The sequence below is a fragment of the Nansenia antarctica genome, assembly GCF_963989245.1.
Source record: "Nansenia antarctica genome assembly, chromosome: 16".
In the NCBI taxonomy this organism is placed as follows: domain Eukaryota; kingdom Metazoa; phylum Chordata; class Actinopteri; order Argentiniformes; family Microstomatidae; genus Nansenia; species Nansenia antarctica.
Window position 1 is genome coordinate 15,928,294 of NC_137686.1, and position 26,523 is coordinate 15,954,816.

At 49.3% G+C, this 26,523-nt stretch overlaps 1 protein-coding gene across 1 annotated transcript in view; it reads left to right on the plus strand.

The window, feature by feature from the left end:
• Positions 1 to 13,526: 13,526 nt before the first annotated feature.
• The window catches only part of dlgap1a (discs, large homolog-associated protein 1a), a gene marked incomplete at both ends in the record, with an annotated part of 45,156 nt that continues 32,159 nt past the window's right edge, over positions 13,527 to 26,523 (plus strand). The window contains 4 exons of the mRNA XM_080546514.1: positions 13,527 to 14,036; positions 14,181 to 14,864; positions 19,065 to 19,282; positions 24,213 to 24,270. Of these exons, the coding sequence (XP_080402640.1) occupies positions 13,527 to 14,036; positions 14,181 to 14,864; positions 19,065 to 19,282; positions 24,213 to 24,270 (1,470 nt within the window). The remainder of the gene's footprint in view (positions 14,037 to 14,180; positions 14,865 to 19,064; positions 19,283 to 24,212; positions 24,271 to 26,523) is intronic.

Consider the following 26,523-nt stretch of genomic DNA (forward strand, 5'->3'; position numbering starts at 1 on the left):
GTCAATGGCATAAATGGAAGGACTGTGATTGGTCAATGGCACAATGGGAACGACTGTGATAGGTCAATGTCACATCAGGAAGGATAATAATAATAATAATAATAATAATTCATTGAATTTATATAGCGCTTTTCCGAGGCTCAAAGACGCTGACAATATAGGGGATACGGAAAACACAAAAACAACAAGTAACATGGAACACAGAGTCAGCGAACGGGGAGGGGGGGGGGATGGTGGGGACAGGGGAGGTGGTTAGGGGTAGGGGAGGCTGTATGCATATCAGGGGGGTGGCAGGGTTAGGGGAGATGGGTAGTGGTAGGGGAGGTTGTATGCGTGTCAAGGGGGGGGGGGGGGGGGGGGGGGCGGGGGCGCCGGGATGGGGGAGATGGCTAGGGGTAGGGGAGGCTGTAGGCATGGGAGAACAGGTAGGTTTTGAGGTGGGATTTAAAAGTGAGAAGGGAGGGTGAGTCTCTGAGTGGTTGGGGGAGAGAGTTCCAGAGGCGGGGTGCAGCTCGTGAAAAGGATGTTGATCAGTGATTGGCCTACACAAACCCTACTTTCCTCAAGTTTGTACAGGCCCCTAATGTAATCTTCCAAACCTCTAACTATAAGATGGAACACCTCCAACGCAAGGTTAAGTTGAACATAATGGCTTCCTTGTCATTGGGAAACGTCCTTGGATACACGTTTGATTGTTAATCCGTTTAATGGCGCTTCAAAGAAAGCCCACGCGAGCATCCAAGGGCCTATAATTGAGAGGGTAACAGAATGATGAGTTAAGTGGTAGCCTATGGGGAGACCAGCACGAGGCAAGCAATGTGTGTTTCGTGGCAGGTGTTGGTGGCTTTCATTAAAAGACAAACCCATTTAGCGGTAATCATTTACAATCCCCATGGCATTTTGAGCAGGTTGACGAGTTTCATTATTTCGCTAAATGACTTGCCAAATGTCATGGTTGTATGTCGAGTTTGTTCATTTTATTAAAGCGTTGCCAATCGACCATGCAATTCCACCGTACCTCTCTGTATCTCTCTTCCCTAGAGCAATGGGATTCGTGGTACATACAGTATGTCTTCACCTGGGGAATGGATTTGTGAAAAAATTAATTCAAAAAAGAGAAATCACACAATAAGTCTCTCTGGCTTTTTTGTTTTGTTTATGTTGTTGCTACTCTGGCTATAGTTATAGCTGGCTACAACTTTTTTTTTCTTTGCTGATGTCTTCCGCAGCCACCGGAAAATGAGCGAAGCAACCAACTGCCACTTTTCATCAAAAGTTCCACACCGCTTTAGGATTCCTCCGTGGAAGCTGCTGCACTCTCCAGCGCTACCTTGTTAGAGCCTCCTCAACCGGTAGAGCTGTCAGCTTATGTTAAGCAGGCACCGACCCCAGCCCTGACCAGGAGAGGAGAGGAGAGGGAAGGGAAGGGGAGGGAAGGGGAGGGAAGGGGAGGGGAGGCCAAGTAGGCCAGGGCCGCCAGGACATGTTTATTCTCTGTTGGTCTTCCTCGGTGGTGAAACATGCAGAGCTGGCGAGGCTGCCCTGCGGGACCTCTCTCTGCAGGTGGAGAGTTAGTCACTTCCTAGTCCAGACTCACCACACATTATAGCGAGAGACTCCACACACACATACACAATGCACCTCAGGCGACTGGACCTGCTGCCTCTCTCTAGACAGTAGCAGAGTAGACTTCCTACTCCTAGTTTCCTGTTGAATACAAATAAATAAACGTATAGCTTAATGCCATCATGAACCACAACTGTAATAGGTCGTACTGTCGACTTTTTGGTACTTTTATGATGATTCTTAATCAAATGTAATTTAATATGTGTACCTTGTTTTTAAATAATCAAATCAACTAAACTAAGGGAAGTGTGTGTGTGTGTGTGTGTGTGTGTGTGTGTGTGTGTGTGTGTGTGTGTGTGTGTGTGTGTGTGTGTGTGTGTGTGTGTTGGGGGGGGTCCATCGTTGAATACTGAACATTTTCATCAAACCTTCCCCTATCCAGGTTAGTCTCATTGCAATAAAATATATTTTACATGATACACCTGAACGTGAGTCAGTCTGCTCATTCCCCATAGAAGGACTGTGATTGGTCAATGGCACATCAGGAAGGACTGTGATTGGTCAATGGCACATCAGGAAGGATTTCCCATACAGTCTGTCAGGGAGGCAGGTGGAGGACAGTCAATCTGTGTCTGTTATAACTGTACAATCTGTGTCTGTTATAATTGTACAATCTGTGTCTGTTAAAACTGTACAATCTGTGTCTGTGTTCTCATTGTAGCTGTTGTGCAAGCTGTTGAGGCATGTCTAAGTCAAACTCTTCAAGAAAGAATGGCTATGCACATCATTAATTGAAATTCCACCGAACAGCAGGAAATCTTACGGATTGTCGCTTTAACAACAAATGCTCCCTCTGAGCGGCCTAACACTCCTGTGGAGGGCTGATGTTAGTGCCTCCCCCCGATGCTATTAGAGAATCACACTAGCCAATAATAGACATAATAACAGGTTACAGGCCTGACCTCTCTCTCCTTCTCTCTCTCTCTCTCTCTCTCTCTCTCTCTCTCTCTCTCTCTCTCTCTCTCTCACACATACACTCACTCTCTCTGTCTCCCCCCAACTCTCTTTCTTCCCACGCCCCCCCCCCCCCCTCTCTCTCTCTCTCTTTCTCTCTCTGCCACCCGTTGAGACCTATCCTTTCCTGCTGCGTCTCGGCTTCCTGACAATTAGCACAGCTGAATGAGGACCTCTTTGCCATCTGCAATTACTCGGATGCGTCCTGCCTGCTCGCCCGTTCTCTCTCTCCCGCTTTCCCGCCCGCCCGCCCGCCTGCTTGCTTGCGCCTACGGTGTCACAGCCATGAATCGAAGCAGATGTGTCGCGCTCCGTTATCATACACATTCATCTCCAGAGATGAATTCAAGTGCTGCTGTAGCATTACACTACTAACTACTGAGTCATTGTTAGAGTGTATGGTTATGGTGACAACCTTGCGTTAACCAGAGAAGTTGTAGCTGAGATGTTTGTCGGTCTTTGTTGTACGGCGTTTTGATGGTGTTTTAATAGGGTTTGGTTGAACATCACGTCAGGGAATGTGTGTTAACCGTGTATTCCGCAGCTGAAATGAGTGGATGGTTCCTTGAGCGTCTCTAGCTGCAGTTGACAAGTCAATGAAAGTTTGTTGATAGTTTCTCTGTGTTTTGCAGTGCTTTGCTGCAGCTGTTCTGACGGAGTCTTCAATCTTTGGTCTGTTATTAGACTGGCTTCATCGGAGAATATCAGAGCGAAAATTATTCACAACGGGTGATCAGAGACCCAGAAACAAAACAGAAATCTATCTCCATTTCCCCGTGTGTATTCCAGGATACCGGGGTGAGCAGGATGAGCTGAGGGGAGAGATGATGCCGCCGCCGCCGTGATGAAATGAAAGGCAATAGGCCCCAGAGGAAGTGTGAAATGAAAACTGATCACATAAATGGTCTTTCTCTGTCTCCGTATGGCTGGGGTGCTGATGGACCCTGGCACACCACGCTGTGTGTGTGCGTGTGCGTGTGTGTTTGTGTGTGTGCGCGTGTGTGTGTGTGTGTGTGTGTGTGTGTGCGCGTGTGCGTGTGCGTGAGTGTGTGCGTGTGTGTGTGTGCGCGTGTGCATGTGCGTACAGTGTGTGCGTGTGCGTGTGTGTGTGTGTGTGTGTGTGTGTGAATGTCAGTGCGTGTGTGCGTGTGCGCGTGTGCGTGTGCTGCTCCGTCATTGGTATTCATAGAGAAGTACTAATGACAGGACACGTCACACAGACTGTCAGCTAGTCAGGACTGAAGGCCCAGGGATTCAACTGGCCCAGGGGAGAGGGATCACACAGCTCCACTGTGACGAGTGCTTCTGAAGTGTGCTTTTAACACTAGAACACTAGAACAGCCTAGAACAGCCGAACACTCCTAGCGCCGCCTCGGGGTCAAATAACCATAGTCTTTAGAATGGGAAGCTGCTACAAAGACCACAAGTCAAGGATGCGTCTTGGCACGTCTTGTAAATTAGCCTGCCTCCTACACAGAAAACAACTGCAAAATAGGTTTATACTAGCTGATGTGATTTTGAAAATGGAAGGATACTGGGTGGTAGAACGCACATAATTAGGAAGAGTCATGAAAATGTTATTGAGTGCAACGGTATGGCTGTTCTAGTGTTAAACTATTGTCATGGCTCCTCCTGACGTCTTCTCCTCTACGCTACAGGGCATCCACATGCTGGCCACGGCTTTGTGTAACCTCTCCTTGACACTAACGCAGCTCTTATACCTGTCAGCACTCTATGATATATAATATATAGGCCATTTAGCTGACGCTTTTATCCAAAGCGACATGCATTGCGGTGAGTGCATACATTTTTCAGTACATTATGGTCCCGGCGGGAATAGAGCCCGCAATCTAAGCGTTGTTAGCGCCATGCTCTACCAACTGAGCCACAGAGGACCACATTAGATGCCAGTGTTCCGCCGAAATGCTGTTGGTCTGTAGCAACAACAACAACAACAACAGACAACAAGAGTGTTGTTCTGTTTTGCCCTGTTATCTCTTGCCAGATAGCATTCTCCTATGTCCTATGGACAGATAGAGTCTAGGACTTCATGTATCAACATTTAAAATACCTCACCAAGACACAGTTTGTAATAGAATCCTTCTTTCAGTGACTGTTGGTTCATCGGGTAGGTCTCTCCCCTGACAGGCATCAAGCTTGCCAAATGTTCTCCTGAAAAGTAATTTAATAAGTAAAGGGAGTTAACTCACTAACTTTGACCAAATCCCAAGCTGAAGCTAAAGTTAGTTCACTAACTCCCTTAGCTCCCTTCGTAATATACCTTTCGAGTTGTTGAAAAATGTGTTTATTCATTTTTTTTTGGAAGGCACATTTGACGAGCGTTGTGCCCGCCAAAGAAGACAACCACTAGAGGAACAATCAGAGTGAGTGAAGGAAGGATTTTATTACAAACTGGTGCTTGGTGGTAGAGTCATTTTAATTTAGATACACGACAAAGTCTCAATCCCATAGGACACTATAGAGGAGGAGGCTATCCAGTCATGATGTGGCTGGAAATGGTTATGTAGCCGTACAGGATATACTAGGACCCTTGAGTACACAACAAGAGGAGGCGATATACAGTATATTGCAACCATAAGTTTATTAACAATTCATAAAAAACACCTGCACCAGGATCAGGACGAGTAATATTAAAAGTATAAAATCAATCTCTACGGCAGAGTGGTCAGGCGGCACCAGTCACAGCCACTATGCTTTGGGACAACGATACAGTTGGGCCCAGTTTGGCTCCCCCTGATGGAGAGTCTGAGTAATGCTGCTCTAAAATAACACTGCACACAGTAAACCACAACAAAACCGTATCACTGCAAATACACTGCAAAACGTATCACTGCAAATACACTGTTAAATAACGTATGGGGTAGGCTGTACCCAATAAGGCATGCGAAACACTGCACACTGCAGCTGACTACACTGGTCCTACCTGAACTATACTGTTACCTCCAAGCGGGCAGCCGAGACTAGGCTTCTAACCGGAACTCTGCTAAAAATACTAGTATACCTAAAACTACTAAACCTGATGGTGAGGATAGTTCGAATGGATAGCGCCGCCCACTCAAAGCCCAACCCACAGTCTCGTCTAATCGGGAGAGGGGAGAGGGGGAATCCCAGCACTTCAGTGTCAGTGATGTCGCTCAGTCTTGCGACTCTCGGTGGAAGTCCAGGGAGCGGGTTGTTCGCGATAGGCGCCCGTGGATAGGTGTTGATCGTTCCCGTAATCCTCACTCGTCGCCCGGCGTTCGGTGATGGTTGGCTGGTCCGGTGTGCTGGTCGGCTGGTCCGGTCCGGTGCGCGCTGTAGTTCAGGAGGGGGAAGGATAAAATCAGTCGTCAGACACATACAAAAGGAGAACCCGGTGTTGCTCAACTCACACACAGGCAAGGGTAGTACGACTTCCCTTTACTGTGATGAATTGAGGGCGTTGTATAAAGTCTCTCGTGTGGCGTGGAATCGTAGGTCCGTTCCCGTCGTTCGAGCCCTCGATTTCGCCGGTGCGTGGAAGGAAGGTCGGGCCTCTCGTAGAACGGAAGCACCGGCCTTTATACTCACAATCATGGGAGTGATTGTGATTTGGAACACCTGTGGAGAAGCAGATGACGTACACACAAACACTCATTCGCACCACTACACCCTGACACGCCCACTCATTCATACCTGTCATTCCACCCCGCTTCATTCGCCCCCCCTTTACACGTGGTCGTCCCGAGCACGACTCTAGTCAGTCTGTTTCGACCCTTAAGGTGAAAACCGTGATGGAGGGTTGCCACGATTGGGGCGGAGTGAATACCGCCGTGAATCGCCTTGGTCTGCCCCGAGTTGGTGCTCTGGGGCCTCCTGAGGCTGGGCAATTGGGGCAGTCGGATCCGGTGCCATTGCTGGAGGGAAGGGTGGTCCTTGGAAGGGTGGTCCTTGGATTGGACTTGGTGGTCCAGATGTACGGCCGTGTCGAGGCGGAGCGGGTGGCTGTGGCTGGACCATCCACCTGCATGGCCAAACGGGCTGCGGTTGTCCATGTTGAGCACGATCTGGATTGCTTGCTGGAAGATTCATACCCTGGTCGTCCCTCATCGCCGAGTCTCCTGGGCATGGCCTCAAGTTGTTGCGGTGGATGGTTCGGATGGGGCCGTCTTTCCCTTCTGGTCGTATGGCGAAGACTGGCTGATCCGATAGCTGGGAAACCACCACAAAAGGTGTTGGGAGCCACCGGGGGGCTAGCTTCCCTTGTGCTTGGCGGCGAAAGTTCCTCATCAACACCCTCTCTCCTGGTAGCAGTGGTAAGCTCCGTGCGTTCCGGTTGTAGTTCTCCTCGTTCCAGTTGTTGCGCCGCTCTACGTTGTTGCGAACCGTGACATAGGCTTGCAGAAGGGCTTGATGATGTCTTTTGACCCACCCGTCCAGGTCGTCTCTCTGTTGAGGCGGTGCGACTTCATGGAGCATGTCCACTGGAAGCCTGGCGTGGCGGCCGAAGACGACGTAGTGGGGCGTCATGCCTGTGCTTGCATGGGTGGTGTTGTTGAAGGCTTGTAGAAGTGCAGGGAGCTGGGCTGGCCACTGGGCTTGGTGCTTGGCTTCAATCGTACTCAGTAGCGAGAGGAGTGTGCGGTTGAGCCTTTCGCAGGCCCCGTTGCCTTGTGGATGGTAGGGGGTTGTTCTCACCTTCTGGCAGCCATACATTGCACAGAGTTGCTGCATCAGGGCCGACTCAAATGCTCCCCCTCGGTCCGTAAGAATGCGTTCTGGGCAGCCGAAGGGAAGGATGAGCGCAGTCCAGAGGGCTTTCACTGTAGTAGCAGCCGTCTGGTCCTTGGTGGGGACTGCCAGCGCATAGCGAGAGAACAGATCTGTGATGACAAGAATGTATTGGTAAGTGTCAGCAGGCCGTCCGAGGGTCAAATAATCTATGGCTACAGTCTCGAAGGGATAGCTGGATAGAATGGAACACAGAGGTGCCTTTGGCTGTGCACCTGCTTTTCCTACCACACAAGTGATGCACTCTGCTGACCAAGCCCGGGCATTTCTGCTCATACCCGTCCAGTAGAATCTCCTCCTTAGCAATGACATCATTCGGTCACCGTTTGGATGTCCTGCCGCCTTGTGGTAATCCTCCCACAGGGCACGAGCTTGGGATTCCGGGACAACGATCTGTTTCACTGGAGCGCCCGTGTCTGGCTCAGTCACATGTCTCACCAGGATCCCCTCACAGAGCTCTAGGTGCGCCCATTCGCGGAGCAGGCAGCGGAGCTGGGGGGACAAAACTGAACGATCAATAGATGCAGGGGGCTCACCTTTGGTTATCCAGGCCTGGAGCAGTCGAAAGTCGGGGTCTCCCATCTGTCGTTCCCTCCATAGCTCCAGCTCGGAGGATTGGCTCGTAGCCCCGGGTGAGGTGGATATGGTGGCCCCTACGATGGCGCCCGTCGCCTCCCCGGGTAGTCGTGACAAGATGTCAGCGTTCTGATTCTTCGCCCCAGGTCGGTACCGGATCTCATACGAGTAGTTGGCAAGTTGGGCTGCCCATCGCTGCTCAGTTGCTCCAAGCCTCGCCGTTTCGAGATGGACCAACGGGTTGTTGTCGGTGAATATGGTGACCTGCGCGCCCCACAGGTAATCCTTGAATTTTTCCGTGACGGCCCACTTCAGTGCCAACAGCTCTAACTTAAAGGAGCTGTAGTTCTGGTCGTTGCGTTCGGCGGGGTGGAGACTACGACTTGCATATGCAATGACCCTCTCTTTCCCCTCTTGGACCTGGGACAGGACAGCCCCGAGACCATCCAGGCTAGCGTCTGTGTACAGTCGGAATGGGAGATGGAAGTCTGCGTAGGCCAGGATGGGGGCGCTGAGGAGGGCCTGCTTCAACTTGTCGAAGGCCACCTGACAAGCGGTCGTCCATTGGATGGGGGCTGCGGGCCTATTGGCTTGGCCTTGGAGGAGCTGGTGGAGTGGGGCTGCTATCTTGGAGAACCCCTGGATGAATCGCCGGTAGTAGCCTGCAAAGCCAAGAAAGGACCGCACCTGCTTGACTGTAATAGGTGGTGCCCAGTCGCGGACAACAGCGGCCTTGTCGGGATCTGTCGCCACCCCCTGGCCACTGACTATATGTCCAAGGTAAGTCACCTTCTTCTGGAACAAGTGGCACTTGCGTGGCTGAAGCTTTAAGCCGTGGTCGTTGAGACGAGCGAATACTTGTTCTAAGTGTTGCAGGTGGGCAGTGAAGTTGGGGGAGTAGACGATTACGTCATCGAGGTAGATGAGAAGATGGTCGTAGACCTGGGCCCCCAAGCAGCGCTGCATGAGCCTCTGAAACGTGGCCGGGGCATTGCAGAGGCCGAAGGGCATCCTGTCAAATTGGTAGAGGCCGAAGGGCGTGGTGAAGGCCGTTTTCTCCTGATCTTCTGTCGCCACCTCCACCTGCCAATATCCGCTAGCCAAATCGAGGGTTGAATACCATTCTGACTTGGACAGGCTTGTGAGTGACTCTTCGATTCGTGGCAGTGGGAAGGAGTCTTTGTGGGTCACTGCGTTTAATTTGCGGTAATCCACACAGAATCTCCAAGACCCATCCTTCTTCTTGACGAGGACCACTGGGGCAGCCCAAGGGCTCGAGCTCTCCCGCACGACTCCACTGTCCAGCATACCCTGCAGCAGTGACCGGAGCTCTGGGTAGAGATTTGGGGGGACGGGGCGGTAGCGTTCCCGTATCGGGGGAGCTGTGCCAGTCGGAATCTGGTGAGTGATGATGGCTGTCCCCCCAAAATCTTCGTCGTGTGTGGCAAATACGTGCGACCACTTCCGTAGCAGGACTTCCAGTTGGGCTTGTTGATCCCTATCCAGGCTGTCGCCCTTTAGAGCCAGGGCTGGGTGGTCCTCACTTGCAGTCTGTGCAGTGTGCTGGACGTCCACCTCAATCGCCTGGGGGCCAGCGCTGCGCAGCGTCAGGGTCGTCTTCCCCCTAATCTCGTGCTGGTCGACTTGGGTAACGGTGGCTAGGGGGCACCGTTGGGGCAGTTCAAGGGGGAAAGGGTTCGGGTTGCAGATGCGTAGGGGGACTCTCCCCCCTCGGGTCCAGGCCAGCGACCTAGCCACCCGCCATTTCCGACCGTAGCCGTCCAGATCCTCCAGCAGGACAGGGCAATCTGCCAGGCCAGCAGCTTGTGGTACCTGGGCCCAGATAATTGTCTCTGTTGAGGGAGGCAGCACCACGGGGGGCTGTCGCTGTAGTCTGGCCACCCCCTGTAGTTCCACTCGAGTGGTTGAGGCCTCAGCCCTCTGGCAGGCCGCAAAGGCCACGTCCCACAACTTCTCTGCAGAGGGGGAGAAGACCGATTTAAAGGCTGCAGCCCCGGGGTGCCCACCCTGAAAAATACTGGCCCAGCAATCCGTTACTACATTCATTCCTAGCAACCCATACTCAGTATTGATACAGTCGTCACGAACAATAACCACCCCCTTTTTCTTCACCTCTATACCCCCAATGTTGAAATCGAGTACGGCGTAACCCACGTAAGGGATGTTAAGTCCATTGGCTGCTTTCAAGGCCAGCCATGATATGCGGTCGGGGTCACTTATGCATTCCTCTCCGAAGTGCCGCTGAAATAATGTTTGGCTCATGAGTGTGACTTGTGAACCAGTGTCAAGGATGCATGGAATGGTCTTACCCTGGACAGTCACTTCAATTTCTGGGCACCTTCCTACCATGGCGGGCCTTTGTGGGGGCGCAGTTGGGGGCCCCTCCCGGTTCACTTGCCCTGTTGTGACCGGGGTTGCCGAAAATACTGTTGTGGCTGTCGGCGAGGGCAGAACCGTTGGATGTGTCCGGCGTCCCCGCAGTCACGGCAGATTGCACGGCCTTGGCCGTCCCACTGGTAGTGTGATAGCCCCGGAGGCGCCGACTCCAGGCGCTGACGTTGGGGGTTGTTCGGTTGCGGGCGCCAGAGTGGTTGAGAGGCTGCAGCGGCTGTTGGGGGTGTGGCAATTTGTGCTGTGCTCAGGCGTTCCTGCAGCTCGTCTACCACAGACTTACTCAGGAGGGCCAGCTGTTCTTTAAGCTCTTGGCGCAGCTCCTGGCGCAGCTCTGTCCGCAAGTCTTCTTTGATCTGCTGCCAATCAGGAGTTGTTGGTGGGGCTCTCCTAGATGCAGGGACAAACACAGGGTAGGCTTGAGCTTCTTCAGACCCTGCTAACTCTCGTTCCAGTGCTCGTGCCTCCCGACAAGTTTCTGTGAAGGTGGTCGTCGAGTTCCTCCTGAGCTGCCGCTGTAGCTCTCGTTTCATGGGTACGGGTCTCAGACCCATGACGAATTGAGTCCGTAGTAGCTCGTCGTCCGACCCCGCGTGGGGGTCTTGAGTTCTCCAACTGTGGTGCAGTTCCCGCAGTCGGAGGGTGAATGCCTTCACTTCTTCTCCAGGTTCTTGTTTGCAGTTAAAGAACTTTACTCGCAGCTGTGCTACTGACTTCTGTCCCCCATATAGTTTCTCTAGCTCCTCTAAGATCTTAGCGTCAGTGTTACGCTCCCCTGCAACTAACAGCGCCACTTCTCTTTTGGCATCTCCATCTAATGCGCTCAGCACAAAATCGACCCTTTGCTGTGCATTTAGCCCCTGGGCTCGAATACATGCCGCAATCTGAGTTTTCCACTCTGAAAACTTTGATGACTCTCCTCCATCAAACCGGGGCACCCAAGGCCCACCCATAAACCAAGGCATAACTACTGCTCCCTGTGGCTGCCCGCCAGCATCGTCAACGTCAACCATCTTGCTATGTAGGTCAAGGATCCTGCCGACAACGCCAAAATTGTAGCCGTACAGGATATACTAGGACCCTTGAGTACACAACAAGAGGAGGCGATATACAGTATATTGCAACCATAAGTTTATTAACAATTCATAAAAAACACCTGCACCAGGATCAGGACGAGTAATATTAAAAGTATAAAATCAATCTCTACGGCAGAGTGGTCAGGCGGCACCAGTCACAGCCACTATGCTTTGGGACAACGATACAGTTGGGCCCAGTTTGGCTCCCCCTGATGGAGAGTCTGAGTAATGCTGCTCTAAAATAACACTGCACACAGTAAACCACAACAAAACCGTATCACTGCAAATACACTGCAAAACGTATCACTGCAAATACACTGTTAAATAACGTATGGGGTAGGCTATACCCAATAAGGCATGCGAAACACTGCACACTGCAGCTGACTACACTGGTCCTACCTGAACTATACTGTTACCTCCAAGCGGGCAGCCGAGACTAGGCTTCTAACCGGAACTCTGCTAAAAATACTAGTATACCTAAAACTACTAAACCTGATGGTGAGGATAGTTCGAATGGATAGCGCCGCCCACTCAAAGCCCAACCCACAGTCTCGTCTAATCGGGAGAGGGGAGAGGGGGAATCCCAGCACTTCAGTGTCAGTGATGTCGCTCAGTCTTGCGACTCTCGGTGGAAGTCCAGGGAGCGGGTTGTTCGCGATAGGCGCCCGTGGATAGGTGTTGATCGTTCCCGTAATCCTCACTCGTCGCCCGGCGTTCGGTGATGGTTGGCTGGTCCGGTGTGCTGGTCGGCTGGTCCGGTCCGGTGCGCGCTGTAGTTCAGGAGGGGGAAGGATAAAATCAGTCGTCAGACACATACAAAAGGAGAACCCGGTGTTGCTCAACTCACACACAGGCAAGGGTAGTACGACTTCCCTTTACTGTGATGAATTGAGGGCGTTGTATAAAGTCTCTCGTGTGGCGTGGAATCGTAGGTCCGTTCCCGTCGTTCGAGCCCTCGATTTCGCCGGTGCGTGGAAGGAAGGTCGGGCCTCTCGTAGAACGGAAGCACCGGCCTTTATACTCACAATCATGGGAGTGATTGTGATTTGGAACACCTGTGGAGAAGCAGATGACGTACACACAAACACTCATTCGCACCACTACACCCTGACACGCCCACTCATTCATACCTGTCATTCCACCCCGCTTCAGTTATACTACATTTACTTTTACATTTTTGCCATTTAGCTGACGCCTTTATCCAAAGGGTTAGGGTTACATATGCATTTGAATGGATGCATGAATGGGGAAGTGTGTCCAAACTTTTGACTGGTACTGTAAGTAAGTGAGTCTATCCACCAGTCATAGTAGGAAATAGATAGGAGATGTGTATCCCAGAGATAGGAAATGTTAGAATAGGTATAGCATAGCATAGAGTACAGCACAGTGTTTTATTTGTATAGTATAGTATAGTGGATAGTGTACATAGCCTTTATTTATGTAAACCAGCTCTTTTCCCTTCTTGTTTTTCGTTTTTTTTCCTAGCACCAGGGGAGCCCCCCCTCCCAAATGTCGTTGTATGGTACCTGTACTATATCAATGACAATAAAGACCATTCATTCATTCATTCATTCATTCATTCATTCATTCATTCATTCATAGTAGGACAAAGTAATCTCTCCTCGGGTCAGGGGCCATAGGCAGTCGTAGTGCTAGAAGAAGGAAGGTTTTTTGGGGGGTCATACTGTTTCTGCTGGTCATACCAGGGGAGGCTGGTGGAGGTAGAAACTGGAGGATGGGCTCATTGTGATGTATGGAATGGAATGTGGAACTGTATGAGCCTGTCCTCCAGTGACTGAGGAACAGAATGTACAGTATGGGAAAGTGTCTGTCCAAACTTTTGACTGGTACTGTAATTGTCCCTATACATTTGTAATAACATTGTAATGACTATAATAACATTGTTATAGTGACAATGCTGCATTCAACACAGTGTCTCATATGAGAATTTTAAGAAGTTGTAATGATTTTCTTGTTTTGGTTTTTCTCTCTCTCTCTCTCCCTCTTCTCCGCCAGTGTGCATCGCTCCTGTCTTCAGGCTAATCATCTGCAGCGGCCCATCCCCCCCTCCTCCTCCCCCCTCCTCCCCTCACCGCCTGCGTCCGGGCCGCCATGAAGGGGCTCTCCAGCAGCCGCAGTCACCACCACGTGATGGCCTGCGACCCCAGCCCCTACGACCCCATGGCCCTGGGCATGGGCATGGGCATGGGCATGGGGCACCACCCGGCCGAGAGGAAGCCCTACCTGATCAGCCACATGGACGCGGCGCCGCCCCCCCACCCGGCCGACCACCCCTACTACGCCCAGCGGAGCGGCTACCAGTCGGACAGCATGGGCAGCATGGGCAGCGTGGTCCCCTACGGCACCTTCCCCCGCCGCCACTACAACTCCCAGTCCCACCACGAGCTGAAGGACGAGTGTGGCCCCCTGGTGCCCTACGGGGGAGGTGGGGGCGGCGGGGGCGGCGGGGGGGTCATGGTGCCCAGTAAGGCCATGGCGGCTCGTATGCCCCTCGGTCTAATGGACCAGTTTGAGCGCCAGCCGTCGTTCACGCGGGACGGGTACCACACGCTGCAGTACAAGAGGACGGCGCTGGAGCAGCGGAACAGCGGCCCGGGCAGCGTGGGGGTAATGGGGGGGATGGGGGGTATGGGGGGCATGGGCCCCCCGGGGGGGATGGCGGTAGTGGGGATGGGCGGGTACGGGGGGATGGGGGGCATGGGCCCGGGCAGCATGGGGGGGGTGGCGGGGATGGGCGGTAACCACGACAGTCCCGGGCGGATCCGCCACCTCGTCCACTCAGTCCAGAAACTCTTCACCAAGTCCCACTCCCTGGAGGGGTCGCAGGTCAAGCAGGGCAGCGTCAACGGCAGCCGCGCCAGCCCCGAGGGCGAGACGCCGCCCACCCTGGTCAAACACCGCAAGCGCAGCAAGAGCCGCGAGCGCTGCCGCTCGGCCGAGCCCAAGCACCGCGGGAGCCAGGCCTCGGGCTACTGGAGCTCGGACGACAACGTGATGGAGCGGGACGCGTGCCTGTACCAGCCGGGCCCCGCCTCCGGGGTCATGACCATGGGCCGCCACGGGCCCGACAAGTCCCAGTCGCAGTACTTCATGGAGGCCTACAACACCATCAGCGAGCACGCGCTCAAGACCTCGCGCTCCAACAACGACGTCAAGTGCTACGCCACGTCCGCCACGTCCTGCGCCAGCCCCAGCGTCCCCGGCGGGCTGGTGGGCATGGGCGGGCTGGGCGTGGACGGCCTCGGTGGCAGTGGCGGCGGGGGTGGGGGGCAGCAGCATCACCACATGGTGAAGAAGAGCGCTTGGTCATCCAGTCTCACGGTGAGCAGGGCTCGCCAGGTGTACCAGAAGGCGTCGATTAATTTAGATTCTAAAGCGCTAGTGAAATCTGAGGGTTGTCAGCAGGACCGAACATGCCAGTTCTTGCAGGTAAACAATCTCTAAAGACCCCCCCAACCTACCTCCGCCCTCTCTCTCCTTTTTAAAACCACCCCCCTCCCTGCCTGTTCGACCTACCCACCACCTACCCCCCCACCCCCCCTTCTGGAGAGGCCCTCCTCTATCATTTGAGTTCTGGAGAGTAAGTAAGTGCGAAACCCAACTTATCGGCCTTACTTTCTACACTATATCTAAGCATTAATTTGTTTATTAATTTTTATTTTATTTAATCCCATCACAAACTGGCATGATTTCCTGTTTATAAACCTCTTAATTTCATAGGTTTCCTAGTTTTTGGGTTCCCTGGTTTGATTATTTCCTAATAATTTTGTGGTGTGTGTGTGTGTGTGTGTGAGTTGAAGCATGCCTGTGGTGTGTATTTGCTGTGTCAATATTCCTGTCTTGTTCAGTGTGATGACTGTGCCAAATGTATTATGTCTTAAACTCCGCTCACAAAACAGAGACGGTTTGCTCAACACTGTGCAAGCACAGATTAAACAGAATTAAATATGAAATATTCAAGTGTGCACTAGAAAAAAACTACCGGTAAGATTTGAATGTTTGTGTTATAAATGATGTCTCTGATTGTATGTAAGCTCAGCTATAGCCCACACTTGATGATCTCTTCTCTTCCTCCTCCTCGTTATGCCATTGATGATCCCTGAATAGGTGCTATGCAGCAGAGCCATAGCCGTTTGGCAAGCCATCCTCCATTTTGAAGCCAACATGGCACCCACGACGATTCTAACTCTCTACCAGAGTTTGCCAAATGCTGTACAGCTATGGCTCTGCCATGTGTTCTACAGACATTAAATATTAAATTAGTTGTATTATGTATTATTGATTTAATGTGTAATTAGTAACATATATAATTGGATACAAATAGGTTACATGGGGTTAGGGTTAGGGTTAGGGTTAGGGTGTTATTGATTCAATGTATAATTGGTAACATAGGCTAGATATAACTGGATACAAATATAATTGGTTCCATGTGTTATTGATTCAATGTATAATTGGTTCCATATATATGATTGGTTACATGTGTAAGTTGTAACATGTATGATGATGGTAGCAGACATTGAAACCCAGCTGTTATGTGTTTATGGGTGTGTAAGTGGTACAGCATTTGCGTGTGTGTGTGTGTGTGCGTGTGCGTGCGTGTGCGTGTGCGTGTGCACATGCATGGATTTGTTTGTGTGTGTGTGTGTGTGTGTGTGTGTGTGTGTGTGTGTGTGTGTGTGTGTGTGTGTGTGCGCGCGTGTGTGTGTGTGTGTGTGTGTGTGTGTGTGTGTGTGTGTGTGTGTGTGTGTGTGTGTTTGGGCAGCATGTACATACCCATGCACAGAGCTAATTGGCCACTGATCTTATCCACGTGCTTCTCTCTCGTCCTCTCTCTCAAAGAAGAACAGCTAGTCTCCAGCTGTATATTTAAGTGTCGGCGTTACCATAGTAACTTCCACCAACAGGAAGGAATTGCAGGTTGAGTTAGCTGTGATTAAAATGAATGGAGACTAATTATGTGTCTGATTCAAGTGCCATGTTCAAAGGTAACATTTGACACATCCATTAGAAATTGCCGTTTTTATTTTTAAAATCACGGATCAAGCCGTATTATTGTGCAGCATTAGCCTCTTTGAGTTATATGGAAATTATTACAAACGCGCATAGACCCAATTACTGATATTCTGTTTCTGTAGCTCATTAATTATTTGCTCCACAGCCAGCAAAACATGGAGATCTTAAAGGCCAAACTATCCTCAGTAAATACGGTCGTTAGATAAACCCTAACGAAGCCCAATTTAAAAGGCCGTCAGCCGTATCAACAAAGCGCAGCGTTTACACGCGGAATTGCTTAGCCTACTCTACAGTCGTTGGTGGCTGGAAATCCTCCGTTCAATAAAACGTTATTGTCCCGCACAAAGCCTCACACATACACCGGTATAGTACAATGTATGTAACGCGCCTCTGTGGCTCAGCTGGTAGAGCACGGCGCTAACAATGCTGAGGTTGTGGGTTCGATTCCCGTTGAGACCCTATACACGGAAGAATGTATGCGCTCACTGTAATGTAAGTCACTTTGGATCAAATATTCGAAAATGGCATATATATAAGTAGACATAGTATTGAAAGGTCCAGAAAGACAGTGATGTTGTCTCTGTGAGAAGTGGTGAGAAGCCACAGCTTAGCGCGCAGCCCGCCGTGCTCCTCCAGTGAGTAAGAAGGCAGACGTGTTTGTTCTCTGTGAAGAATGTTAGCGCCGTGCTCGACCCACTGAGCCACAGAGGACCGCGAGATGTGAAGATTTCTACAGTAAGAAAGGAACAGCGGCTAGTCCGTAGCGTAGCGGGTGTGGATAGACACAGCGGCTAGTGCGTAGCGTTAGCTGATGTGCACAGACACAGCGTGCCACTGTGTGGGCACACAGAGCAGCATCCGGTGGCAGCTAATCGTCACCGCTCAGCCTCCACACAACTCCCTTTTATATCCTCCCTGCTCACTGCTGCTCTGACGTCAGGACCCAGGCAACTGTCTGTACTCCGCTGAGCTCTGCTGTGCCCCATCCCGTCCCCCCCTCCACGTCCCCCCCCCATCTCCTTATCCCAAGATACCCAACACTCAGGAGTGACTCATGTAATTACCATGAGCGGAGACGAGTGGGATTCTCTTTCCTCTAACAGCACCAATTTAGTCTCTCAGAAGTCATTTGGAATCCAGTCAAGTGCCTGTCATGTGGGATCAGTGACGTGCCATTGGAAGATGATGCATTACTGTCTCGATTGATCCAGATGGATGTATTTCCCAGTCGATACGGCACGCTGTAGCACCGCACATCCATTTAGATTCGGAAGTTTAATATGATTCTCTGGTAACTTGTTATTTATTTGTTTAGCAAAGTTAATCTAATATATATTTGCCATAATATTCTCGATTTAATAACATATGGCATTTATCTGACGCTTTTATACAAAGCGACTTACATTGCAGTGAGTGCATACATATCCGGTATATGGCCCCACCAGCTCAGTGGCCTTGTGGTCGCTACTGAGATTGGGAGGTCGTGAGTTCGATCCCCGGCTGAGTCATACCAAAGACTATAAAATGGTACCCGATGCCTCCCTGCTTGGCACTCAGCATTAAGGGTTGGGTCGGGGATAAGACTCTGCGACATACCAGCGTCATGTCCAGGCGGTGCACTTGTACATCAAGCTGCCTCACGCCACGGAAACAGGAGACAGGCTCCTGCCCCCTAAGGGCCATTAGGCTGTAGAACCATGGGTTCTCAAGGCTTACTATATATGGTCCCAGCAGGAATTCAGTTCCAGTTTTCGACAGGCCGGGATAATACACCATTATAGATCTCAGTGTGGTGGCCGTATGGAACCGGAGGATGTTATAGGATTACTACTTAATCAACTATGATCTGTTGAGAGTTAGTTCCACTTAGTTTAGTCCCGGTGTGACTGGCCATTTAATCTCTCCTTAAACCAGTCCTCACCAGCCCTAGTCCGGGACTAAATCACACTGTCAATGTGGAGAATCTCCATTGAAGATGTTTTTTAGCCTAGGATTAATTACTCTTAATTAGGCTTAGACTGTCTCTATCGTCCTATTACTTGTGTCAGGCTAGCTCAATGTCTCACCGATAGTCCTGTATTGGCCCAGACTCCCTATCGAACTGTGAACACACTATCATATTGATAAAGCTTCACGCCTCGGAGTCTCCGGGAGTCTCCACGGTAACAGATGCCAAGGTTGTCAGGGAGGCAAGTGTAATAGTGTAATCAAGCACACTCACACCAGCCTCCTTCATTAGTTAATGATGCCTTCCCTGAATACCAGAGAGAGTGAAAATGAGAGAGAGAGAGAAGAGGAAAGAAAGAGAGAGAGACAGAGGTTAAGAGAGAGGGCGAGAGAGACAGACAGAGAGGGAATGAGAGAGAGAGAGAGAGAGAGAGAGAGAGATGGACAGAGGGAGAGAGAGAGAGAGATGGACAGAGGGAGAGAGAGAGAGAGGGGAGATAGAGCGGGTGGACAGTCTCACTGTGCTGGATGTGGTTTGACCGACGCTGGAGCTGGACTGGGGGGTGTATGGACGGGTGGATGGACGGATGGATGGATGGCGACACGCGGGCGTGTGTGTCTCCCGCCGCCGAAGTGCCTGACGCCCTGTCCCGCCCCCCGCCCGTACAGGTGCCCCAAGACGAGTGGAGCGGCTTCTCGCCGCTGGGGAAGGAGGACGACATCCCGTGCCGCCGTATGCGCAGCGGGAGCTACGTGAAGGCCATGGCGGAGGAGGAGGACAGCGGGGACTCGGAGGGGAGTCCCAAGCCCTCGCCCAAGGTCCAGCAGCGAAGGGCCAGCTACCTGAAGGCCACCCAGCCGTCACTGACCGAGATGACCACCTTACAGTAAGACTCCTTCTCCTCTATAGATAGATAGAAGTACTTTATCGATCCCCGAAGGGATGTTAGAGGTATCCTACCTATACTGTTAGGTATGGTATGTTAGTTATCCTACCTATGTAGGATTTAGGATTATTGTTGAGTTGTGTGGATGATTGGATGTGTGTGGATTGTTGCTGACATACTGGACCGACATACTATGTCCTCATAATTGACCCCAAGGAGCCTAGTATTTGAAAATGTTTAATCTGGGTCAGAAAGATACGGATTCTTGTTTGCTATCTAGGATCAGATCGAGCTGGGTGATACTACTCATTTATGTATTTATGGAATTGTTAATGTTTTTTTTTTTTGTCTTTCATGGGTGTATGTTTTTATGTTGTTTGTGAGCGCCTTAACCTAAGACAATTTTGTATCATTATGTGATAGCCAAAACGTTTTTTGAATCTTGAATCTTGAATCTACCAAAAAATCTGCCAGATAGAGTAGATCACATTCTTGATCGCCAAAACAGTTTTCCGATCATTCCGGTCTAATCTAGATTAAACGTTTGGAAATATTTTGATTTCATTGTAACATACAACATTGTTGAGGTGAGATTCACCTTGAGACTCAATAGTGATTGTTTTTCCAAGGAGTGTCTTAGGGCAGGGCTATAGGAGAGTCTTAGGGCAGGGCTATAGGAGAGTCTTAGGGCAGAGCTATAGGAGAGTCTTAGGGCAGGGCTATAGGAGTGTCTTAGGCCAGGGCTATAGGAGTGTCTTAGGGCAGAGCTATAGGAGAGTCTTAGGGCAGGGCTGTAGGAGTGTCTTAGGGCAGAGCTATAGGAGAGTCTTAGGGCAGAGCTATAGGAGAGTCTTAGGGCAGGGCTATAGGAGTGTCTTAGGCCAGGGCTATAGGAGAGTCTTAGGGCAGGGCTATAGGAGAGTCTTAGGGCAGAGCTATAGGAGTGTCTTAGGGCAGGGCTATAGGAGAGTCTTAGGCCAGGGCTATAGGAGAGTCTTAGGCCAGGGCTATAGGAGAGTCTTAGGCCAGGGCTATAGGAGAGTCTTAGGCCAGGGCTATAGGAGAGTCTTAGGCCAGGGCTATAGGAGAAGCTTAGGGCAGGGCTATAGGAGAAGCTTAGGGCAGGGCTATAGGAGTGTCTTAGGCCAGGGCTATAGGAGAAGCTTAGGGCAGGGCTATAGGAGAAGCTTAGGGCAGGGCTATAGGAGTGTCTTAGGCCAGGGCTATAGGAGAGTCTTAGGGCAGGGCTATAGGAGTGTCTTAGGCCAGGGCTAAAGGAGAGTCTTAGGGCAGGGCTGTAGGAGTGTCTTAGGGCAGGGCTATAGGAGAGTCTTAGGGCAGGGCTATAGGAGTGTCTTAGGCCAGGGCTATATGAGAGTCTTAGGCCAGGGCTATAGGAGAATCTTAGGGCAGGGCTATAGGAGAAGCTTAGGGCAGGGCTGTAGCTCATATGAGACACATTCCTTATGTTCAGCTTTACTATTCCATTTCTGGGACTAACAGCTGTCATTTATTAATGAATTAAAGCAACTTCCAGGTGAAGACACAGCCCAGCATCTATACACATTTACTCCATAAATCACACGCAGTTACTCCCTAACTGACACGCAGGTGTCTGATTTATCACCTGCATTATCATCCTAATTTATGTCATTATTTCATAATACATCATATGAATATACCATATATCATACGGACTATGATATTTTGACACATTTTCTATTTTCCCCTCTCACTCTTGCTGAGATGCAGCTATGGCTCCATAGATGGACAGAGACCAGGAGAGGCTGGTGGAGGTAGAAATCGGAGGACGGGGCTCATTGTATAAGCATGGACTGGAATGGGGAATGGAATATCAGACACCGATATTTCGTTCTGTGCATTACAATGAGCCCGTCCTCCTCCTTTCTACCTCCACCAGTCTTCACTGACAGACATAAAGCTAGCGAGAAGTGGTGATATCAATTTGCATCGCCCTAGAATCATACCACGCCTTGTTTGCTATAACTAACCATCAGCGCGGAAGTAGAAGGTCTGAGTAATCACTGCCATTAGCCCTGGGATCTGTGTTAAAACGGCTGCCGCTGACATCATCAAACATCATTTCCCTGCTGTTTGAATAGGATCTGTTTCAAACCGAGAGAGTGTGTGTGTGTGTATGTGTGTGTGTCGTTGATATTCATTTTGATTCAATTATCTAGTTCCTAATGTGTTTTAATGATGATGTGATGACATGGTCATTATTTTGATAGCTGTAAGTGTAGTTTGATGTGTGCTACATTTGTGTTGGAACACTTTTGACATGTTCCAATCTGTCTTCCTCCTACAAAGGTCAGCCACGGTTCCATTAGCGTACAATGCTCTTGGTGCTGTCTGAGATACATTTGGTTGGAAAGTGAAATGAAGGAGCACTATTCAATGGGAGCAGGTTTGGCAGCCAGATATCAGTGTTTTTCATGTCAGTGTTACAGCACTGAGTGCTTGTTTTTGTGTCGTTGACTAGCTATCAAAACAGCGAGTAACCTTCAACTGTACCAGGGTATATCTTTAGAATCCGAATCAGAATTGCTTTTATTACATCCAATACACAAGAGTAAAATTAATAGGCTTAGGTCTCATTGACATTGCAGCAAGGTACAAAATCAACAATAATAGAATAAAGTAAAACTAAGTAATAATAAAATCTAATAAAGTAATAAAGTGATAAAGTGATGGTAGTCGTACTACAGTAGGACCAGTTGTGCTGCAGTAGAAACAGTAGTGCAAAAGAGCTGCACAGGTTACAGTGAGATAATATGCAATATAATACCGATATGACACAGTACAGGTAGTCAAGTAGTAGTCAGGTAGTGTTCAAGTTATCAGGTAGTGTGCAGGTAGTCATGTAATACATATTTAACCATGACGTGTATGGAGAAAGCCCAGTCTCGTCATTGACATGTTCATGTTTTTAATTGTTCAATATCCTGAGCAGGGCCGCCGCTCTCCATGTGGGTGCCCTCAGCATAATTGCAGAAAAAATGGTCATAGACAGAATTAAATTTTCCGAATAAAATTTAATTTTACAAATACAATTTTCGTTGATGGTGTGGGGGGATGGCTGCTAGTGCTAAATTGATAGCTCTAGCACTAATGGTGGTCTAATAATGATCTAATGGTGGCTATTGTAGATGTGCCTCATCTTAATGTAATAATTCATCATTATGATTATTATGATGATCATTAGGCTGTTTTGGTGCATCCTCCTCCAGGCACTTGGTGCCTACGCACAGCGTGTGATGCGTGTGTACATAGCGCCGGCCATGATACTGAGATCTACTACACTATACTGTTCCCTAGCAACCTTGTGACCCTGAGATGACATGTATCATCACTTGAGTACAGTTGATGTAATAAAACACAGATTGAAAGAGAGACTATTGTCAAGAACGGAGAGGAAGGGCGCAGATGTGACTGCAGCTGGTGAAACCGGGAATAAGTCGGCAGCCGATCAAAATGCTCTGACTTTTATTCTGAAAAATGTAAATAAATGTCATCGTGTTGTTGAAAATCAATGACACACGCGCTAGTCAACTTAACGCTGCTTGTTTTGTGAGCCTGCTAACAATGTAAATAGTGTTATAGTTAACTAGGTAGTATTGTGGATTATTTTTTTGGCTTGACTGGCGAGTGTGTCATTGATTTTCAACAACGTTGAAATCTATTGAAACTTTTTCAGAATAAAAGTCCAAACAATTTGATAGGTTGCGACTTGTTCCCGGTTTGACCAGCTGCCGTCACATATGGCAACTGAGACAGACGACGACCACTCAAAGGCATGAAGCATGCTGTCTCGTTCCGCATCAGTGGCTGACATCATACGTAACCGAATCCCTTGGGCCGTCCGACCGCAGAGTTCGCTTCCCCCTCTGGCTTCCACACTTTCTCTTCCTCCCTTCTTCTCCCTTCTCCTCTACCGCCATTGTTCTGGGTCTGGAGTGTCCCGGAAGGCTCTTGGACCAGAGTGTAGTGCGGTTTCTGTGTCTGAAGCATGCAGAACCAGCCACGGGGCGGGCCTCAATCATCCTAAGTGGCCTCCTTTCCTTGCCTCCTTCCCTTGCCTCCTTCCCTCGTCTCCTTTCTTCATCAGTGCGGATGAAGGAGAGGAGATGAGGAGACGAGACGAGAGGGGGAAGCCACTTTAGTCAAGTTGTAGTTCGGCTCGCCTTCCCCCGACCACTGCCTGGCTCCTATCCCTAGCCGAGGTGTCTGTGCATATCTCCCTGCCTGTCTCCCTGTCTCTCTGTCACCTGGGGGAAAAACAGAGAGAGAGAAGGAGAGAGGAAGAGAGAGAGAGAGGGAGAGAAACGGAGAGTGTGTGACGATGGCGTGGGCGTTCTGAAGTGAGTTTAGCTGTTTCCTCCCCCAGCACCACGGTCGCTCCGCCTGCTCCCAGGCAGAGTGCATAATCGAGTCTCCGTTAGCAGATGTAACGACAGGCTATTTTCAGACAGGCATGTATAATGGACGAGGGCGTGAGTGGACCAACACACATGGAATGCAGGGAATCAATCACAGGAGTTGTTGACTGAATGTGACTGAAACAGAGTCCGACCAAATAGAGTTTGTCTATCGCTGCACCTCCTATTCGTGACATGAAATCTTGACGTTATTGCAGTGTCATTACAATGTTATTACAGTGTTATTACAATGTTTATAAATTACAGCTATAGGAGAAACCTCATGTAAAGTATATCAGAGGGCCTTGTTTTAGATGCACTGCATGAAGTAGCATTTGGCTAATTCCAGTATCTAATTTATAATAGCTATTTCAGAGATTATAATTGTAGTCTTTTAGATTTCTTATCATGATGATTAACCTCCTGAATCAGGATATACCTGTTTGACCTCTGGGTTGACCTCTTTGGTTGGGTCTTTGTCTTTCTGTCAGGATCTCTCAAGAACACTCTCCGAAGCTGCAGATCCGAAGTCACAGTTACCTGCGGGCGGTGAGTGAAGTTTCCATCAATAGGAGTCTGGATATCCTGGACCCCCTCCCCAAAGGGCTCTTGGACCCCCTCCCCCAAGGGCTCCTGGACCCCCTCCCCCATGGGCTCCTGGACCCCAAAGCCCTCCTCTCCTCGCCCCAATACCGCTCGCGAAACGAAAGCTACATGAGGGCTATGAGTACCATCAGTCAGGTTGGTGCTCTACTGTCACCGTCGTCTCTGGTCACTAGCGCCCCCTGTCTGTGGGAGGGCTGCTGTGCAGGGGAGGAAAGTCACGTCAAAGTCAACGTCTATCAGCCATGAGTATCTGCCACAAATTCATCCAGAGATGAGATGAATTTTATGAAGGCCAGTCAATGTTTCTCTTCCGCCGCAATTCATCTAGAGTCCCACGTAAAGAGTTTAAGTGAAAGAACACTGCCATTCCATTCCATGTAAATGCCACAAAAGAAATCCACATCTGTAGGCTTATTCTGTAGGAACAGTAGGCCTATGAAGTCAAACACTGTTAAAATAAGATAGTGGTGTTGTTGTTATTTAAGAATAACCCCCCCCCCAAAAACAAACCAAAAACAAACCAAAAAAAGCTAGTGAAAGTTTTCAACTGTATAGGATACCAGATAGCGTTATGATGACAAAAATCATCATAGAACTTCCATACATTATTAGTATATAAACTCACAGCTTTTGAATAATTATAATTTTCGGTTTCGGTTAGTAATTAAACAATATTAATTAATTGATTCTTTTTTATTATTTAAAAGATATGGAAGAAAGAATGTTTTGTTACTATGAGAGACTCTTTTTGGCAAAAGTTTTGAAATAAGTAATATCACAATATACCCTTTGCTATTCATATCCTAAATTACAAACTCCCCGAAATCATCATCTTTCAACTCTGCAGCTTTCAATGCTCGCCAAATGTCTCTTCCCCACATGCCTTTGAATGGCCAGAGTGAACAACGTCAACAAAGTCAAACGGAAGAAAACCTTCACAGTATTACTCCCTGTGTCGTGCTCGTGTTATAGCTTAAAACGTTAGCATGTAGCGGCGTAGCGCAAGGCCTCCGTATCCCACCTGAAACCAGTTAAACCATCCCAGACTGACTGGTCTTTGCCTGTCTGGCCCATAGCCTGCATCCCCATCCTCTCTGTGTCTGCTCTGATCCACTATGAAGCCCCTCGCACCAAAAATGTGACGGCCGCTGGTGAAACCAGGAACAAATTGCCAACCAATCAGAATGTTAGGATTTTTATTCTGAAAAATGTAAATAAATGTCAACGTTGTTGAAAATCAATGACACACTCTCGAGTCAAGCCAGAACATTGCAATGCAATGGATTCGGTGAGTAATCTCCACTACTACATAGTTAACTATAACACCACTTTTCATTGCTAGCAGGCTCACAAAACAAGCTGTGTTAGTTGACTAGGGAGTGTGTCATCGATTGTCAACAACGTTGAAATGTATTTCCATTTGTCAGAATAAAAGCTGCCGACTTGTTCCCGGTTTCACCAGCTGCTGTCACAAATATAAAATAAAAAACCCTCCCTTCACCTGTTGAAATGAAATTAATTACCAGCTGCTTGCTTCAGTGGATCAGAGCCTTGTCTTCGACCTTGTATGAAACCCCCCCAGTCTCACTTTAAATAAATGAGCAATTTCGAGGCATTTTGTAAGGAAATTGTCGTCTTTTGTATAAAGTGGGACTGAAACTCCCTCATCCCAAACGATCTCTACACTGCACCTGCCTGTGTTCCTAGTTAATGTCCCCCCTCCCCCTCACTGCTCCTCCCATCCCCTCAGACTCTTCCTCCTCTTGCCAATGCATTGTGTTCTTCCTTTCTGTGTTGTTGTTGTTGTTGTTGTTGTTGTTGTTGTTGTTGTTGTTGTGGTTGTGGTTGTGGGTGTTGTGGTTGTTGTTGTTTTTGTTGTTGTTGTTGGTGTTGGTGTTGTTGTGGTTATTGTTGTTGTTGTTGTTGGTGTTGTTTTAGTTGTTGTTGTTGTTGTTGTTGTGGTTGTTGTTGTTGTTGTTGTTGTTGGTGTTTTTTACTTCCTGGTGTATTTCCTGTTTTACTCTCTGTTCCTAATGATGTCAGATGTGATTGCTCCGCCCCTCTCAGCAGTGAATGTGCACGGCTCTTGAACCTTGGGGTAAGTCAGTCGCTCTTTCTACAGCGAGTCAACCCTACAAGGAAATAACACAATCTTCCTATGCCCCCTCCACTGTGCCCCTCTCCTACCAACCCCAC